The sequence below is a fragment of the Blastomyces gilchristii genome, assembly GCF_000003855.2.
Source record: "Blastomyces gilchristii SLH14081 genomic scaffold supercont1.6, whole genome shotgun sequence".
NCBI lineage: Eukaryota > Fungi > Ascomycota > Eurotiomycetes > Onygenales > Ajellomycetaceae > Blastomyces > Blastomyces gilchristii.
This window is the reverse complement of record NW_003101677.1, coordinates 1373607-1394135: the sequence shown is the minus strand read 5'-3', so window position 1 is coordinate 1394135 and position 20529 is coordinate 1373607. Positions and strand designations below refer to the sequence as shown.

Here is a 20529-nt window from a genome sequence, read left to right as displayed (position 1 = left end):
TTGAAAAGAATACAAGACTTACTAGTTAAGAAATCAAGTCTCAAGATGAGAATGTAAGTTCTCATACACAATGAGAGTTCTGAGAAGTTTCAATCTAGATGATTTAAGTCATATAAAATACTCAAATCACATTCTCTGAGAATGTACACATTGAAAGAATCAGAGAGACAGATCTTACACAACTTAATTAATAATTCATAACTTATAAAAGCAAAGATATAAGATCTGAGTGAATTATGATTATTTACAGCACTATCATCAGTGTTGAAAAAGAAGAAGCTTATAATTGAAAAGTCTTATAAAGTAAGAGAAATTATAGACACTTACAAATCAGATGATCTCACTTATTCTGATCTTTTCATAATTATAAGAAAAGAATGAGAAGTAAGGAAGAAATCAGATGAACATCACACTTCAATAAGTAATAAGACTGTAGCCAGTTGTATGATAATGTGCTGTAGACAGCAGACATAACACAGTAAAGAGCAGTCTCAAAGTAGCAGACTTATACATAGATCAGATTACAGAAGAAAAAGAAATTCAGAGTTGAATTCAACTGTTTATATCAGTTCAATTACAGAGATCACAGAGAATAAACTATCTGAAACATCTGTGAACATATGAGACTAAGTTATCTTAATCTCTGAGAATGCTCAGAGATCAGGTGAGATTAGTTTCAATGAGCTGTTTACTATAGTGATCTGAGCAGGTGAAGAGAGACAGTATAATGTATGAGATAGAATTATAAAAAGTGAAAGCTGCTGAACCTAGTCACTGAATACTGTATTATATAGAGGTTGTGTAAGAGTAGTAACTAGCAGATAAAGAAAAAGTATAAGAAAAGAAAAGAGATAATAGATTAATTATCAACTATAAGAATCAGCTGTAAAAGACAAATGTTATCATATATACTTCATTCATTTTCATACATCACATATTTAATCTATTTCTAATATTATATCATCTGAAAAATGTTAAAAATAAAGAAAATCTCAAAACTCAAGATCTGTAAGAGATTTGAGAGCTGTAAGCTACTCTTATAATAACACTGTGTATACCTCTGATTCCTCTACTGCTCTGTATACAACATTAATGTCATTTATCACAAGATTGACTGAAATATCAATATAGAAATGTGCACATGTACATATAGAGAAATTGAAGAAGAGTGCAGAACTTACAGAATCAGAAGCCAGGACAGAGAGAATGAAGATGAAAGAAATAGAGGAAGAAGAAGACACAGAACTGAATGAATAACAGCAGAAGTCACCTGAGATCAAATACTTACAATCTGATATATGCACAACCTTTCTCACAGAAGAGGGAGAGAAAGTGATGAGAGAAGCTTGAAAATGAGAGAGAGTAGTCTCAGCAGCATTATCATCTTTGATTAGAATGATCTCTGATGTCAGAGCAACTAAGAATCATTATTAGTATATAAAACTGTAAAAGCAGAGATAACAATTACTGAATGAACATCTGCTGATCTTAGAATTATACACACAATTACAACACACATGAGGCTCCTCAGAAAGAGAGAGAGAGACACAAGAAAATGCAGAAAGTAGAATACAGTGTATGAACAGCTCATTTTCATGATAACATCTCAGACAAGATGTACAAGTCTCACACTCACAGATGTAAAAGAGTACAATATCTGTATTTCTGTTTCTGAAAACACAGATATCTTTCATCTACATTATGAAGTTAGATGACAGATATCAGAGAATAGATCAATACAGATTTATCATCTTAAAGGAATTCATTAGAGCAGATATCTCTGTGATATTAAACTTTATAGTTATGAAAAGCTTCTTGATGTCTGTGAACATCATGACTTCATACACAGCAAAACCCATAACAATTTCTCCTAAGAACAGAAAAATCAGTGTTAGAAAGAAAAGATAAAAAGAGAAAGACTTACAATCTCAATACTGTTAAGAGAGAAGGTGATTCTCTGAGATGAATAAATAATTGTCTCATTATAAATATTTAAAATGAATGTAATAATTGATATCTGCAATCAAGCTTCAGATTATTATATTATATACAGTCTTTATATAATAAATTGTTCTGAGAGTTAGTAAGAAGGATGAGAGTGTATATGCTGAGAAATATGATTCATTAAGTCTACACAATATCTTCTTGAAATAGAGAGAGCTGATAATGAAAGCAGAGACAGTAAAACCAGAAGTAGCAGAAGTGAGAATTACAGGAATAGAGATAGCAGAAGCAGGAGAACCAGACACAGAGATAGATGTAGAATATTGAGAGAGAGTGGCAGAGAAAGAAACAGAGAGAATAGAAGAGAATGTGAGAGACTCAGTCACACATGATATGAACAATTTCTCCATTATTGCATTCTTCAAGTTCTCAATCAATAATTCAATATTGAGTTCACTATCATCAGTGAACATGAATCTGTCAATATGTGAGAATTCTATATAAATAAAAACAACATATCAGCATCTGTATTCATGCAAAATCATGTCAGAAAACATGATCAGAAACTCACTGAGAAGAAAATGATTGAGAATGTATAAGAAGATGAAGAAGATATATCATTCATGATAGTATATTCTGACAATTATTAGAAGATAAACAAGTTCTGATTACATTTCATAATGTGTTACACTTACTGCTAATGAACTGCTCAGTATGAGCACTATGATAATACTTATTGTGAGAACAGAGAATCATTGTCAGAAATATATACAATGTGATAGATAAACAGATGAAAAGAGTTGAACAGAAGAAGAGGTAGAAATCTTGAATGAGATAGTGATATTTGATGATGATAATGATGAAGAAGATAATTGAAGAATAAGAAAAGTTAGTGAATAAGTGATATAATATAGTGAAAGTTTCTTTATGAGAATGTATGCAGAACACTAGCTGAATCAGAGATAGATCACAAGATCATAAATACTAGTGATGCGCTAATCTGCATGAAGCTAGAACAGATGTCATGATCATGTAAGTGTGACTGAATCTGGTGAGAGAGGATGTAGTTCAGAAGAACATACAGTGGTTTAAAAGAATGTACAACTGTCAGATAATAACACAGTCACTTCTGAACTTGCTTATGAGTGTAAAGAGGCCATAGCAGCCGCTAATTAATTTAGTGTACAATATATAAGAAGCCGGTGTACGCCTGTAATCGTACGCTGGCTCAAGCAACCTTTGAATCACACTTTAAGAGATTTATAAATTGTATATTAACTTTCTCTGACATCTTGCTTGATAATAGATGACTAAAAATCTTCAGAGCAATATAATCTTTTATTAACTTTAACTTGATAGAGTAGTTCAGTGAATCATTATTATCATCTGATTCTTTATTCATTCTCAGCAGATTATTGAACAGTGCTGAACAAACTATATATAGCTGTTGAATCTTCTGTATCAGACATAAGTTAGATCTGTCAAAAGAATCTCTTAATACTAGTTATCAGATGCAGTGAAAGCTCTTCTATAAGAGTAGTATCTTCTTCATATTCTGATAATTTATTCACTGCACTAGATTCTTATAGTCTCAATGCTTATTCTTCTCTATTAGAACATTGCAGTTGTTAGATACAGTATATTCTTTAATCAGCTCAATATAGTGTAAATTAATATGTATATTCAGCTGACTCTTTATATACTATATAAGCTTTGCTTTTTTAATATAATCACTGATATGTGTAGCAACTGTGCTCATTGTTGAAGCAGGGAATGACTGATAACTAACAACTGAACTAGCTTGAGATAATTTAAATGTTACTGCTGCTCTTACTATAGCTTTAATAAGAAATTATAGCTATCAGCAGGCTGTAAGTATGATTTAATAAGTCACTTCAGAATCATTTTCTCTCAGAGATTGAGACATCAATAGACTATTACTTCTTGCAATGACTGCATATATCTGAATAATAAGATCAATAGATGATTGATTTAATGCTGAAAATGCTGCAGAAATAATCTGCTTAATCACTGAACTGAGTCATTTCTTCTTGAGCTCACACTGCAAGATAAGAGATATAATGATTAAAGCTCAAGCATGTTCTTGAAGCTGATACTTCTTAATATAAGTGATCAGTGACTGCAGATAATTTCAACTGTGAGAAAAAGAAAATATCTGCAATATTTGAAAGTATTCTAGCTGATTATACAGTGATAAGACAGTACTAATCAGCAATGAGTATGAAATCTCTGATATATCAGTAAACTTACTATAATATGAATCAGATGAGAAAAAAGAGATCAAATTCAAACTTGAATATATCTGAAAAAAAAATACAGTCTGTGATGTCATTTCTTACTCTTGACACATTTGATCTCTGTATGTGAGATTCAGCAGATCATTCAGTTTAGTCTGAAGATATTGTATATAATAGTGAAATCAGCTGTTATTACATAGATCATAGTTCAGATTCAATCAATTCTTGTTATTAATAAAGCAGCTTCAGTATAATCTTCTTACTATTAATTCTTTGATCTCTACATTACTATTTTACTGCAGTATATCTTCAAGAAATGCAATGTAAAATGCAATCACTCTCATCTTTTTTTCATCAATATTCATTATAATTCTCTTATAATTCAATGTAGATAAGTCATGTGACAATATAGTAACTATATCAGAAAAATTGATATCATGAGAATCAAAGATTAGAATAAAAATATTATTTCACTTTAAGTGCTTAACAGTGCTCAGTGCAGAAATTAAATAAAAACTCATCAAGCTTCAGTACATGTTCTGATATAAATCAAATTCATCAATAAATGATTGATATGATAGGAAAATAACTTGTATATCAGAGTAAAATATGCTTTTCAAAAGATCTTATTCATGTGCTGCAATGTTCAACTCAGTCTGAATCAGTGAAGATTTATAATATGATCATATTTCAATTATCTCAGTTTTAGTTCTCATGACTCAGTGAAGAAAATACTGATCTTGACTCTTATATATCAGCAGATCAGAACCTGATTCAAATGTTATATTTATATGAATATTAAGTTGATTAAGAACTTGAGTAATTGAGATATATTTCATCTCATTCTCTATTGCAATTATTTTGAAGAGATTAAATAATGAATTCAAGAATGATAATCTTTGTGCAGTCTGTGAAGTATAGTAAACAGCTTCTTGAACTTTCAGAACTATTATATGAGATCTCATACCTGAATATTGATAATCACATTCAATAAAATGCACTCTTTCAATATAAGATATATTGTTCAACTCTGATTTGCAGTAGTATTCAAGATTCTCACACTGATATCAGATAAAATCAGAAGAAAAAATAGGTTTATTTGTTGATAAATATCAGATAAATTCACTGAAATAATATTTAACAGAGCTTTCTCAACTGTGAGATTGTTATAACTCTGTGAGATTGTTAACAATTTCTATCATTTCTATATGCATTTGTCACTGAAAAGTTGAGGATTTGAGAAGAGCAGATATCAAGAAAATTGGATTTTAAAAGTATAGTGATCTCATGAAGAATTCAGTGAGATTTTTCTGAGCAGAACTCAGAGTTGATATTTGTATTGATAATACTATTGAAATTGAGATTTTCTTAACTGATAAAATCAGAAATTATGCTCTGCATTGCTTTTTCAGAGTTGATAGATCTTCAGAGAGCAGACTTATCAGTGATGTATTCTTTAATAAATGCAGAATTTGCAGTAGTGATTTGTAGTTTTTTCAGAAAATATCTGACTCTTCAGTTCAGAGTCTCATTGTCAGAATAAATGAATTCATTTTAAAGTTACTGTGTTTATAAGATATATCAATTGCTGAATCATAATCAATAAATTAATCAGTAATAGCAACAGTAATTGCATCAGTAGCTGATATTTCAATATCATCAGCAACTGACTCATCAGAATTCTCTTGATCATCATTTTCAGAAATATTCTCCTCAGCAGCTGCTTTTAAAAGTCACTTAATATACTCAATATTATCAGCAGCATCCTCATTATATAACTCTGTCTTTAGAGAATGTTAGTTTTTATAATGATAGAGACATCAAAAGTGATAAACTTACTGAAAATAGTAATACTTCTTCACTGAGAGCATCAATATCTGAATCACTATCAGTAAAATCTTCATTTGCAGTTTCTGAAAAAGAGGAACATTGATCATCTTCAGATTCTTGTCTAGAGACAGATAGTAGATAGTGTTTCAGATTTCAATTAAACAGACATGACATTTTGCTTTCTGATATGATTTGTAGAAAAAAGTTGTGTAGTTGAAAAGATATGAATGAAGTGAATGAGCAGTCTTGATAAAATAAAGAGATGAGATTGAATTACTGAAAAGGAATATATTAATAAGAGCTGCAATTAGTGACAATCTACATTAATTTAATATTAAGAATCAAATCACTATATTTCTATTCATATCACAAATTTATCAGAGTTCTATCAAGATTCTGAAAATGAATATTGTTATGAATTCTGCTCTACTAGATCTCTCTGAACTCTCTCATCTAGTAGATTTAATGAGACAAATTGCCGATTTCAAAAGAAATCTGATATTGACATATCTGAACATAGAATGAACATAATAGCAGCAATGATGAATATCAGTCAGATGAGAAGAAGTCAAACTCATCACTGATATTAAGCAGTCTGTCAAAAAGATGTCATCAAACCCGGCATTCAGATGCAGAAATGTATGAGAAGGAAATTCAGCTGACAGAGCAGTGTCTGCATCTGAAGACAAAATGAATGTATTTTCTTTCTTTTAATAAAGATAATTTGGATTGAACAGTTGCAAGTGTGATAAAAATAAAGGATAAAACATCATATATCTTTTCATTCAGCAGAATGATGATACTGAATGTGATTAAAACATGAAAGTTCTGAACTCTCAAAGAAATGAAGACAAGTAGTATTAGATTTTAGCAAATATATCAACTTTTCAGTGAGATATCTTAGAAGAATTTGAAACTTTTCAGTGAGATATTAAAATTTTTTTGACCAACTTAGCTAATCATTTATTAATATAGAATCATATTCAATAGAAGAAGACAAAGAGCAGAGAAAGTTCAGTGATAATCAGATTGTATAACTGCTATGAAGAATCAATTATCTTTGAATACTTCTGTGATTCATTTACTGCTGAAAAGTTCTTTCTGGTTTTTTACTGAGTATGAGAAATCATCAACTTTGATCAATTCTCTGAGCAAGAACAATAATATATGAAATGTAAGTTGAATATTCATTAGTTAAAGATATTGAATTGAAAACTTCAGATTGAAAAACTAGAAACTGATTCTGAAAAATAGAGATATATGTTAATCTTGCAACTCAGGTCAAAATATTTAATGATGCTGATATAAATGAAAATTCTGTCACAGCTATGCTGCAATGATAAAATATTCTGACATTCTGAAATCTGATAAGTGATATTTCTGAATATCAGTAAATTGTCAGAGATGACTTTGCTGAGATGATTCAGAATATCTCAACAGCAAAAAAGAGACATCTGGTGAAAGATGTGTGAGAGAAGGTGTGAAAAAAGATCAAATTTTTAGAGATACTTTCAGCAAAAGACAGATCAGTGATATAGAGATTTTCAACACAATCTATTTATATTTCAATATATTTAGTTTTCTATGAGTTTTATATATAAATTAGTTAATATATACTTTAATATACATAATTAGAATATACCTGCCTTGATATTCACTGAAGAAAGTTGTCATATTCTCTATCTTGCAATTTGTATAGTTATGACTGTGAAGAATTCACTAATTTCACTGCATCAGAAAATCTTGAATTCTGTAGATATATTTCTAACAGTGTATTGAACACTTGTTCCTAGTTAATAGAAATGATTTTATATTCAAAATAGCTGTAATTCATTCAGTGATAGCCTGCGCAGAAAGTATTAAGATATGAATGAAATTTGTCAGATGTGCTGATTGCACTCAGAGATGAAATATGAAAGCATTTATATTCATTGCATGATAATCTGCAAAGGTGAATCAATAACACATATAAGAAGAATAACTTGTTATCTTCTTTTTCTTTCTTTCTTTCTTTCTCCTTCTTGCAATCATATCACAACGCGAATATTGATTTTTTCAGTTCACTCAGCCCTTCTCATCTTCAGCAAGGTTAGTATTCTGCCAGTTGTAATAGGAAGCTTTGAATATCAAAAGTTCTAATGTCAAGATATCTAATGTGCATAGTATATCAAGAACATCAGTGATCTATTGTTTCATTCAACAGCAGCAGCAATAGTAATAATAGCAACAGCAACAACAGTAACAGTAACAACAGTAATATCAATAACAGTAATATTAACAACAGCAGCAGCAACAGCAGCAGCAGCAGCAGCAGCAATAACAGCAGCAATAACAGCAGCAGCAACAACATCAAAATGGCCGGAGACACTCTCAAGTATACACATGCAGCAGCAGCAAAAGCACAAGAGAAAGAGGCAGTAAGCAGGCTGAATACTCTCATCAAATCTAGCAAGTCAATGATGTGTGAGCACTGTGTCTCATATATTTTTCCCTGTCATATTGAATCTGTTTGTAACAAAGTTGAAGGAAGCATAAAGCTATATTCAAACTGCAACTATGAAAAGAAAGATTGTATGATATACTCTGATGAATTCAATGATGAAATTGAAAACCTGATCTGAATTCATGAGTTTTATCTTGCTGCTCTGATAGTCATGAAGAAATCAGTCAAGTCAGTCATACTGAAGACAGTGAAGAATTTATTCAAGTAAATCAAGAAAGCAAAGACATGCTGACAGAAAGCAGAAAATCAAAAAATGAAGAGTATAACTATCACATTGAAAGCCTTAAATACATCTATCAGTTCTGCTGAAAAAGTCAAACTTAAAATTGAGAAGATCAAGTTGAATATTGAAAGAACTAAATTGAAGATTGAAAAGAAGAAAATTACTGTGAAGAAGAAGAAAATTATCATTGAAAAGAAAAAATTGAATATTGAAAATACAAAGCTTGCTATTCAGTGAGAGATCTTGAGATTAATTAACAATTATTATAAGAATTAAAAAGTAGTGATGAAGAATCTTATAAACTTAATCAACAGTGTCAGAGAGAAAGTACAGTGCATTTTCATTGAAATATATAAAATAATAAACTGATTTAAAATAATTGTTAAACTTCTTAGTAACACAGTTAATAAGAGCAGCAGTGATAAGAAATCTGTTAATAGTGATAATTCTCTTTCTTTCTCTACAACTCTTATCAGTCTCTTTATCACTGCTGTTAATTCTTCTTCTCTCTTCTTCTCTAATCTTCTGACCTTGATAAGTGTTCTGAGTCTCTGAACTTATGAAACAATCACTGAAACAGTAAGCTAGAGTTGATGAAATGATTCTCAGATTTATTCAGAGATTAATAATTGTATAGACTTTCAAACATCTGATATCTGATCACTCTGAAATCTCAACTCTCAAACATCAGATGACTGATGATAGTGTCTTTCAGATCATGACTAATCTGCAAACCTTAATTCACAAGTTCAGTGATATGATCAATGAGAGTAATATGACTAGAAATGAAGACTATGAAAGAAACTTGATTCAGTTAATTCAGAAGAATTTAGATAGAAGTGTCTGTGATTTTCAATAGAGAATAATATCAGTGAATAAGATGATTTTTAGAATTAGTGATTATATAGATTGAATTCAGTGACATTGTCAATATAATAATTGATTTTTTCAGTTTATTACTTATTTACAGTGATTCCATCATTCATTCATCATTATACTATAATTTATGACTCGGCGACCGTGTCACTGATTGAAATGATGCAATAATCATAATCCGGTCGTGTAATAACTCTACGTTCTTCCCATATGGTATAGTGGTGGGTCACGTGATCTAGTGGGATCGCTAACCGCAATGGCTGTAACGGCCAACACTCCCTCTCAAGATAACAAGAATCACATACAAAAACACTCAAATCATCAAGATAGTCTGTTAAAATCAAACACAAATGTAAAATTAAACATTTTCAACTTTTACATCTGTAAGATCTAGTAAAATCATGAATCATGTAAATATCACAGTGTTTAGAGATTTAATGAGTTTATTCACTACTATCTGAGTAGTGAGAATATATTCTAGATCAATGACTTTCTGATTTAACTGTCAACATGAAAAATGAAAATATATATTAATATACTTACTTCAGACTGTAATGACTGTTATCTTTGTAATATCTATAACACTCTTATTATCAGTGAGAATTCATATCAGAGATGTAGTAATGAAGTCAAGCTTAATTATAAGATTTCAGATTCATATTACTTTGCAGATTATCTTACTAAGAGTTATATATTCAGTCTCATTAAAACTTAGAGATATGCAAGATTGCTTTGCTGAATACTATGAAATCAGACTATCTGTAAGCTTAAAGATATAGCTGAATGTTAATTTTCTATTATTATTTAAGAGATCTGTTTAATCAGAATCTGAGTAGTTAAAGAGTAAGTAAAAATTATCAGGAAAATCAGAGAGAATAGAAGAATCAGTAAGAATAGAAGAATTAATAAGAACAGACTTCTTATACAGACTGTATCTATAGAAAATACTTAAATTCATTATCTCTTTTAAATAATATATAATGTATAACAGAGTCTTTCAACATTAAGATATTGAATCAATATTCTGTTAAGTAAGTAGTAAGACAGTGTAAGTGATATCAGAATGTGTTTTAACTACAAGATACTGTAAGCAGCTCATATTATATTGATATCACTGAATTGTGAAATCAGTCTCTTTCTCAGATATTGAGAAATTATTAATACAGAATTTATTCTTTATCAGTATTTTAATAATAACTGTATTATTAAGATAGAAATCTTTAATAAGATATTTAATATATTGATAATATATTAAATCAATTTCTTTATCAGAATAATTGACTTTTATATTCAAATACTTAGTCAGTTAATATAGATTCTTGACTGTCAATTTCTTACTGAGTATACTCACTAGTTAATCAGCATTCTCAGAAACTTTGAATATGATGTTAAGATTATTAACATAGATTGTTATATAGAGATAATATCTAAATATATAATATTAGAGTGCTGAATTATAGATACTAACTGTAAATTCAAGATTACTCAACAGAGCTATTAAGTAATTATATCAGATTTTTATCACAGAGTTCAGACTGTATAAACTATTCTCAACTATGCAGACAAGTGTTTTCAGTGAATCTGTCTTAAAATCAGTGAGTTGTTTTATATAGATCTTCTTAGTAAGCTGCTTATACAGATATGTTATTACTATATTCACTTAATAAAGTGTTTAACTGTGTAGTACTGTTATTATAAGAAGAATATAATTAACAGTATCAGTGATAACAGAAGTAAAGATCTCTTCTCTAGAACTCTTCTTAAGTCAGTTATTATAAATTACTTAATGTGATTTTCTAAGAATATTATCAGAGTCAGTATTTAAGTCTATATATCTATCTTTCTTAAGAAATACTTAACAGCTCAGAGTAATCAGTTCATCTCTCAGAATATCAGATTTAGAGATTAAACTTCATGTATGTAAGAATAAGTGCTCGCAGGCGATTATTCAGGTGTTTGCAGCTTGGCGTGATATGTACTGTTAACTACTAGAAGTATTCATGATAGAAAGATAAAATGTAGAGATTAAATCTATAATAGCATTCAAGCTGAGTTATAAATAGTATTTGTGAACTTCAGTCTATATAGTTGTGTGTAGTCAAGAGCTGCTAACTTTATTAATTATATAAGAGATAGAAATAGAGATAAAGAATCTGTGAGAAGCAGAATTTCTTATATATCTCTCCCTCTCTAAGACTTTGTTTGTGAAGCCTTTCACTGAGTGACTTCATAGAATCAGCTCAGCACTGCAGTGATACTTACTAAAAACTCTTCACATCTATAAAAAAAAACCTCAGTGAGGAAAAATTCCTTGTTATTATAAAGAAAAAAGAGTCTGTCACTCAGTTTCTTATTCTATAAGATTTTTTATAATCTATAGATTCTTCTCTGATTATCACACAGATTCATCTCATATCTTTTATACAGAAGAGTTTCAGTTAACTCTTAATTATTTTTATAAGATTCTCATATAATCATTACATAGATTTATCTCACAGATGAATCACTCTCTATGAGATCACTCTCATCAAAGAGAAGTATTCATAAGTTAATCTTTTACTCATTCTTATAAATCATTGTTCTTTGACACTGTAGAGTTGTGAGAAATTTATCATTCTTTTATTCACTTCATAGAATTATAGAATCAAGATATCTGTAATCTGCAATCACTCTTTATAATTATATAGAAAGATTCAGATCTGTAATTCATAATTACTCTTTATTTACTAGAGTAATCTGACTATTTTACAGAATTACTCACAGTGTAAGTAAATCTCTCTAAAGTAGTATAAATATCTCAGATCTATTTATAAAATCTTATCTTCTTTTTTCTTTTTCTGTAACAGCTCTCATTCTTATAAACTATGAGTATTCTTATTCATCTGTGAAGTGTTTTTATTCAGATAATAGAGAGAGAGTGTTTCTGACAATATTTATATATTAATTTAAGAACTTCTCAAGAATAAAAAATTTTTCAATTTCAATATCTCTATAAATAATATCTGACTGCTGCTGAGCTTCTTATGAGCATCTCTACAACTTCTCTGATTACTTTTTATCAGCTGATGAAGTAGAAGTGCTACTACTTATAACAGTATCTTTATCTCTCTCAGCTCTGTCACTGCATCTGATCTTCAGATAAGCAGTCAATTTCATATCTCTCTCAGATCAGTCTCTGACTTTAAGTAGTATAGTTCTACTCTTTACTGTAAGTCTCTCTATAAGTAATTTCTTACAGATTGTAGCTGATAGTTCTTATAAAGCTTCTGATATTGTCAGTGTCTTCTATAGTCTCACAGGCCTATGATCATTCTTTCTCTACTTATATAATCTCTGATCAGATATATGCAAATATGTCTAGATTCTCTATTAATGATTCTCACACTGCAGCACATTTTCACAATCTTATTATCAATGAGAGATGAGTCTCTGAGTACTCACAAAATTCAGATAATTAAGGCAATGTGAATATCATGAATTTACAACAGAAGTTAATCTGAATAAATGAGTCTTCTCTTCACATTTTAATTATTTTCAGACTGAATACTTCAGCATAACTGAGAAAGTGAATACAGCTTTGAAAGAGATATCTGATCACATATGCAGACAGTCAGCTCTCAAGACTCTGCTATAACTGTATATACTCTAGTGTTCAGCTTCTCTGAAGTCTGTACATTTCTGACAGTTTTTATATTAAATGCAATAATTATCTGTACTATAAGTATGATACTCTCTGCTTCTTTGAAGAGAGGAAGTGATAGTTACAGAGAAATTGAGTATCACAGATATTAAGAATGTAAGTATGAATTTTCTTTGTTTTTTCTTTGTCAGTCTCTAAATTATGTTCACATCTCTGTTTTTATTTTCTTTATTTTTTAACTTTAATGAGAGCATAATTTCTTCTTCTCTTTGTATACATCACAGACTGTTTATCTCAGTAGAAACTTATTATCTTATAGACTAGAATTTATAAATGACAGTGTTAATATCTTTATTACAATCAGATTCTTAGTGAAGATTATATCATTCTGACTTATCAGAATTTACAGTATGAAAGTCATGTCTCAGCTTCTGCAGATGTCTTATCTATTCAGATGATTCTTAAGTGAACTTATTTATCTTATCAGAATATTCTTATCACTGAATCTTGAATCAGAGCTTATAATCTCACTTCTCTGAGTCAATAATCTCTTTAATCTGATATTCTCTTTCACTCTCTAGTACTTTATAAACAGAGTGATGAGTCACAGAATTCTCTTCTAAAAATTTCTTATATTCACAGAGTAAAGAGACATGAAAAATATTATATATCTATAACTCAGATAATAGTTTAAATCTGTAGAACTATAAGCTAACTTTCTTCACAATCTTATAAGACTCTATCTGCAAGAGATTCAGCTTCTTACTAGATCTCTATATAATGATGTTTTTCAGACTCAGTCAGACTCTATCATCTTTCTTAAAACTCTTTATAATATACTTAAAGTTATAGTATCTCTTCTGATACTCTTGAGTCTTTCTCAAGAATTCACAGACTTTCTCTCAGATATTCTGAATTCTCTCAGCCTGTTCACAGGCATTATCACACTCTATAGTATACTCTTATAGATTTATCAAGATTATCTGCAGATGAGTCTCAGTGAGTATCTCAAAGAGAATTTTATCTATATTAATATGTTTTAAGTTATTATATATAAACTCTGTAAGTAATAATCAATGCACTCAGTTATTCTGATTATAATTGACAAAGTATTATAGATATTGTTTTAATATACTTATTAAATATTCTATCTGATCATCTGTCTGTTAATAAAAAGTCATACTTAGATCTTATAAGATCTTCAGTATAGTTATCAGATCAGATCAGAACTTCTCTATAAAGATTAATTCTCTATCTGAAACAATGTTCATAGATAACTTATGTAACTGAATCACATTGTAAATAAAGATATGAGTTAAATTCTTTGACTTTAAGTTCTTATGAGTGAATATAAAGTGTGTTATCTTGATAAAGTGATTCACTATCATCAGCACACTGTTTGTAAGAAATCCCGCTCCTTGCGATTCTTTACCTCTATTCCTATCTCTTGTGTAATCATAGGGCTAGCGGCCCTTGGCTTCACACAACTATATAGACTGGAGTTCATGAATACTATTCATAACTCAGCTTGAATACTATCATACATTTAATCTCTATATTTTATCTTTCTACTGTGAATACTTCTAGTAGTTAACAGTATATATCATATCAAGCTGCAAACACCTGAATAATTGTCTGTGAGCACTTATTCTTACATTTCAAGCTCAGTCAGTCAGCAACTGCCTGTTATGACTGAAAGAACTAGAAACTTATATACTTCAATCCCTGTAAATTCTACTGCAGACACTCAGGAGCAGTCATCTGAATCATGAATAACTCTTATGAAAGAGGTCTCAGAGAACTTATCAATCACTTACAGAATATCATTCTCTATATCTGTGACAGAGAAACTCTCTGAACTCACAAATGAATCAATCTCAGTGAAGAATATTCTTGAGCATCTCTTATAAGATCAAGCTATTTTTCTATAAGAAATGCTTACTGTCTGTAAACACTCTCAAACTGAGTCTTTAGACATGATCTTCAGAGATACTCATGAATCAAAAAGAAACTTTCTTAAGTTATGATCACTTAAGATTATTTATTAAATCACAATCTATAAAAGCTTTTATGAGTTTATATTTAAAATTGACTTGCAAGCCTGACTGTGTGATATGAAAGATGAAGAAGCTGTCATCTATACAATGACAGACCTCTATTACACTGAAGTCAAGAACTGACTGAATTATCTAGAGAATAATCATAAGAGATTCTACTAGTCTGTTCTTAAGACCTATCTGAAGAACAAGTTGAAAAACTCTGTGAGCTGAACAGAGAACATCTGAGCTATAATCACTAATATTAAGAAAAGAGGTGAGAAATCTGATAAAGACTACTCACAGTGCTTTATGAAATTATAATATAAATTAAGATCTGTGAAAACAGAGGTCTGAAATAAGACCTAGATAATGATGTTTATAAAGAGACTGAATAAAGATATACAGAATAAGCTCATTAAGTAAGACTCTAAGTTCTTAACTCTGAAGAAACTGATGACTCTCATTCACTGCTTGTGAATCACTGTGAGAGTCACAGACTCATGAAGAGTGAATCACTGATCAGCTCTGTGAGAGTCAGAATAACAGAGAACAGATTTGTCAGAAAAAGATGATAAGACATAGAGAGATTTATATCTGACTACTAAGCAGAGAGAGAGAGCTTTACAAGCTTCTGTGAACAGAGTATATAACAGAGAGATTAAGAAAAAGAGACTCTACTTCATCTATTCTAAATCAGAACATCTTTATATAAACTGTCTGAACAAATTAAAATAGAAATTTAAGAAGTCATGAACAGAGTTAGTAACAGCCTTTTTAAGAGTCTTGAAGCTGATATCTGAATCTGTTACTTCTCTGATGAAAATGCTTACTTATGAGAAGAGACTGTACTGTGATACTACTGCTCTGCAAGTATGAAAAGTATTAGTGAACTCAGAATCTCAGATCACTGTGATGTCTCTAAAGCTCACAGAGTGAATGAGCTGAAAGATGAAAACTGAGAATCTGCTCTTATAATAAGCAGAGTATGAGAACTCAGACCTGAGAACTGAGAGACTTATAAGAGTTATCTTTGAATTACAAGATCTCTCTGAAATCTGAAGAAGATTTGCAGAAACTGTGATTATTGCAGATATCACAGATAACATGTACTTGAAACTTGTATGACTTTAAAGATATAATTCACACATAGCTGTCTGTGAGTCAGGTTTATACTTTCAATCAGTGTTGATAGACTCACTTACAGAGATAGAATCAGTTAATGCTGCAGAGTTAATTAGAGAAGATAAGCTTATCTATATAATAACTTTACAAATGTCTGAGAATCTCATAGTCATGAAAACTGAGCTTCAGATACTAGAAAAATACTGAGATCTTACAGAGATATTCAGCTCAGTAAAGACAGCTGAGCTTTCTTCTCACTGTGAGAAGAATCTGATAATAGGTTTGATAGAAGAGTAGAAACTCTTCTGAAGACTAATCTATAAGCTCTCTTATTATGAGACAGAGGTCTTACAGATCTATGTGAAGAAGAATCTGAAGAATAACTTTATTTAATCTTCACAGGCCTTCATGAGAGTCTCTGTGATATTTGTAAAGAAGAAGAATGAAGATCTCAGATTGTATATAGACTACTGTAATCTGAACTTTAAGATAATAAAGAGCTGCTACTCTCTATCTCTGATTAAGAATGTGATCAACTGTCTTACAGAAGCTGTTATATTCACACAACTGAATATAATCAATGTATATACATAGCTGTAAATACAGTCTGAGAATAAATGAAAGACTGTCTTTAGAACTGCACTGAGATTATTTGAATATTTAGTGATATCTTTTAATCTGACTAATACCCCTGCAGCATTTCAGTCTTTTATCAATAAAACACTTTATATATATCTGAATGTCTTCATAGTAATATATCTGAATAATGTGATAATGTACTCTGTGAAGAAGAAAGAACACACTGAGCATGTGTAAAGTGTATTGAAGATCTTAGATAAGACAGAACTGTATATTAAGCTTACAAAGTGCAACTTCAGTGTTTACTGAATTAATTTCCTAGAATATGTAATTACTGTAGATGATATTCAGATGAAATCTTTGCAGATTGAGACTATTCTATCATAACTGAAGTTAACTAGTATTCATGAGATTCAGATCTTTCTGAGCTTTGTGAATTTCTATAGATAATTTATCTTTGTATTCATGAGAATCTTCTTGACTCTTACAGACATGCTAAAGAGTGAAAATAAGAAGAAGTTATTTCATAAATGAAGAATGAAAAGATTGTTGAGAAGAGAGAACTGTAAGAACTTTCTTACTTCAGAAGCTTATAGAGTCTTTATAAGATTGAAATAGATATTTATAGATACAGTGATACTATTTCACTTTAATCTCTTACTCTTAATCAGATTGAAGACAGATATCTTCTTCTTTACAATTTCAGAAATAGTCTTATAACTACAGTTAAATGAGAACTGAGTTTCAGTGATCTTTTTCTCACAGAAGATGCAACCTGTAGAGATCAACTATGACATTTATAATCAGAAGCTTTTTATAATAGTGAAATTCTTTCATCACTGATATCACTACTTTGAGAGTCTTATAACAGTAATTACTATTAGAACTGATTATAACAGCTTATAATAGTTTACTTCAATTAAGAAACTCTCACAGTGACAGATTCACTGAGCTCAGAGACTGAGTGAGTTCTGATTCAAGATAGAATATATCAAGAGAACTAAGAACTCAGTGAATAAACTCTCTCACAGGTCAGACTATATTAAGAAGATCAGAGTGATAGATACAGAGAGACTAGAGAAGACAGAAAAGCTTCACAGAATACTTGAACTGAGTGTTATAAAGAGATTGACTGAAGAGTCTTTCAATTCTCTGTAAGAGAAGAGAGAAAAGAGAGAAAAGAAGTCTGTATAACTACTTTCTATAACACTGAGAGTTAACACTCTGAGAATCTCTGTGAGAATTCTTGAAGAGGGTATCTATAATCTGAAGAGTTTGCAGACTTTGAGAAGTATTATGAAAGACCTGATGTAAGAGAAAACAGAGTATAAGTCTTTATAAGATCTTCTATTCAGATTATCTGAACTGTAACTGAAGAATGAATATACTCAGTATATTTAAAAACTGCTCATAGCAGGGATCAATCCTGCAGAAATAAAGAATTGAAGAGACTTAAATAGTCTCTTGTAAAGAGAGAGCTGAATTTATGTATCTGTGAATAAGTTTCTATATATAGAACTTATTAAAAGGCATCATGACTCTTCTCTAGCAGGTCATTTTACAGATACTAGAACTTATGAGTTACTTATAAGAAAATACTTCTGACTGAAGATGCAAGAACTTATAAAGAAGATAGTGAATTCTTATACTGTTTATCAGAGTTTATAAGTAGTACAGTGCAGATTATATGAAGAACTTACTTCTCTACTCATTCTGTAGAAACCTTGAGAATAGTTAGAAATGAATACTTTTATAAGCCTCTCTGAAAGTAAGAACATATATAATGCCTGCTTTGACAGTGTGCTGATGATAGTGAATTACTTCACTAAGATAACATACTTTATACTCACTCACAAGAACTTGAAGTCAAAGAATTTAACTCATATCTTTATCTGTAATGTAATTCAGTTATATGAATTATCTGTGAATATTATCTCAGACAGAGAATCAATCTTTATAGAAGAGTTCTGATCTAATCTGATAACTATACTGAAGATCTCATGAGATCTAAGTATGACTTTTTATCAACAGACAGATAATCAGATAGAACATCTGATAAGTATATTAAAACAGTATCTGTGATACTTTGTCAATTATAATCAGAATGACTGAGTGCATTGATTATCACTTGCAGAGTTTATATATAACAACTCAAAGCATGTCAGTATAGATAAAACTCTCTTTGAGATGCTCACTGAGACTTATTCACAGATAATGTTAATAGACTCACAAGAGTACACTATAGAGTGTGATAATGTCTGTGAATAAGCTGAGAGAATTCAGAAGATCTGGGAGAAAGTCTGTAAATTCTTGAGAAAGGCTCAAGAGTATCAGAAGAGATACTATGACTTCAAGTATATTATAAAGAGTTTTAAGAAAGATAATAGAGTCTGACTAAGTCTAGAAAACATTATCATATAAAGATCTAGTAAGAAGCTGAATCTCTTACAGATAGAATCTTATAAGATTATGAAGAAAGTTAACTCACAGTTTTACAGATTGAAACTGTTATCTGAGTTGTAGATATATAATATTTTTCATGTCTTTTTACTCTGTAAATATAAGAAATTCTCAGAAGAGAATTCTGTGACTCATCACTCTATCTATAAAGTACTAGAGAGTGAAAGAGAATATCAGATCAAAGAGATTATTAACTCAGAGAAGTGAGATTATAAGCTCTGATTCAAGATTCAGTGATAAGAGTATTCTGATAAGATGAATGAGTTTACTTAAGAATCATCTGAATAGATAAGACATCTGCAGAAGCTGAGACATGACTTTTATACTGTGAATTCTGATAAGTCAGAATAATACAGTCTTCACTAAGAATCTGATTGTGATAAAGATATTAACACTGTCATTTATAAACTCTAGTCTATAAGATAATAGATTTCTACTGAGATGAACAGTCTGCAGTGTACATAAGAGAAGAAGAAATCATATTCTTATTAAAGCTAAAAAAACAGAAAATAAACAGAGCTGTGAATACAATTTAGAGACTAATAAAGAAAAAATAAAGAAAACTCATACTTATACTCTCAACACTTATAATACTCAACTCTCTCATAACTACTAATTCCTCTCTTCAAAGAAGCAGAGAGTATTATATTCACAGTACAGACAATTGTTGCATTTGATATAAAGATTATCAGAAATGCACAGACTTTAGAAGAGTCAGATATCAGAGTATATATAGTTACAGCAGAGTCTTGAGAACTGACTATCTATATATATAATCAGATATTTCTTACAAAGTGATGTCTGCTCTCTCAGTTATACTGAAGTATTCAGCCTGAAAATAATTAAGATATAGAGAGAGAGCTCATCTGCTTAGATTAACTTCTGTCACAAATTCATGATATTTGCATTATCTTGATTATCTGAATTTTATAAGTACTCAGAGACTCATCTCTCATTGATAATAAAATTGCAGAAATGCACTGCAGTGTGAGAATCATTGATAGAGAATCTAGACATATTCATATATATCTGATCAGAGATTGTGCAGGCAGAGA

General features: G+C 30.0%; 2 protein-coding genes across 2 annotated transcripts; one reads left to right on the top strand and one right to left on the bottom strand.

Annotated features, from left to right (window-relative positions):
* Window positions 1-8224: 8224 nt before the first annotated feature.
* BDBG_03893 (uncharacterized protein) lies at window positions 8225-8416 on the bottom strand (the record flags this gene model as incomplete). The annotated part of the gene is made up of 1 exon (XM_031721449.1): window positions 8225-8416. One exon carries the CDS (start codon window positions 8414-8416, stop codon window positions 8225-8227), a length of 192 nt encoding a protein of 63 aa, XP_031578002.1.
* Window positions 8417-8788: 372 nt separating this feature from the next.
* BDBG_16905 (uncharacterized protein) lies at window positions 8789-8995 on the top strand (the record flags this gene model as incomplete). The annotated part of the gene is made up of 1 exon (XM_031724761.1): window positions 8789-8995. One exon carries the CDS (start codon window positions 8789-8791, stop codon window positions 8993-8995), a length of 207 nt encoding a protein of 68 aa, XP_031578001.1.
* Window positions 8996-20529: the final 11534 nt, after the last annotated feature.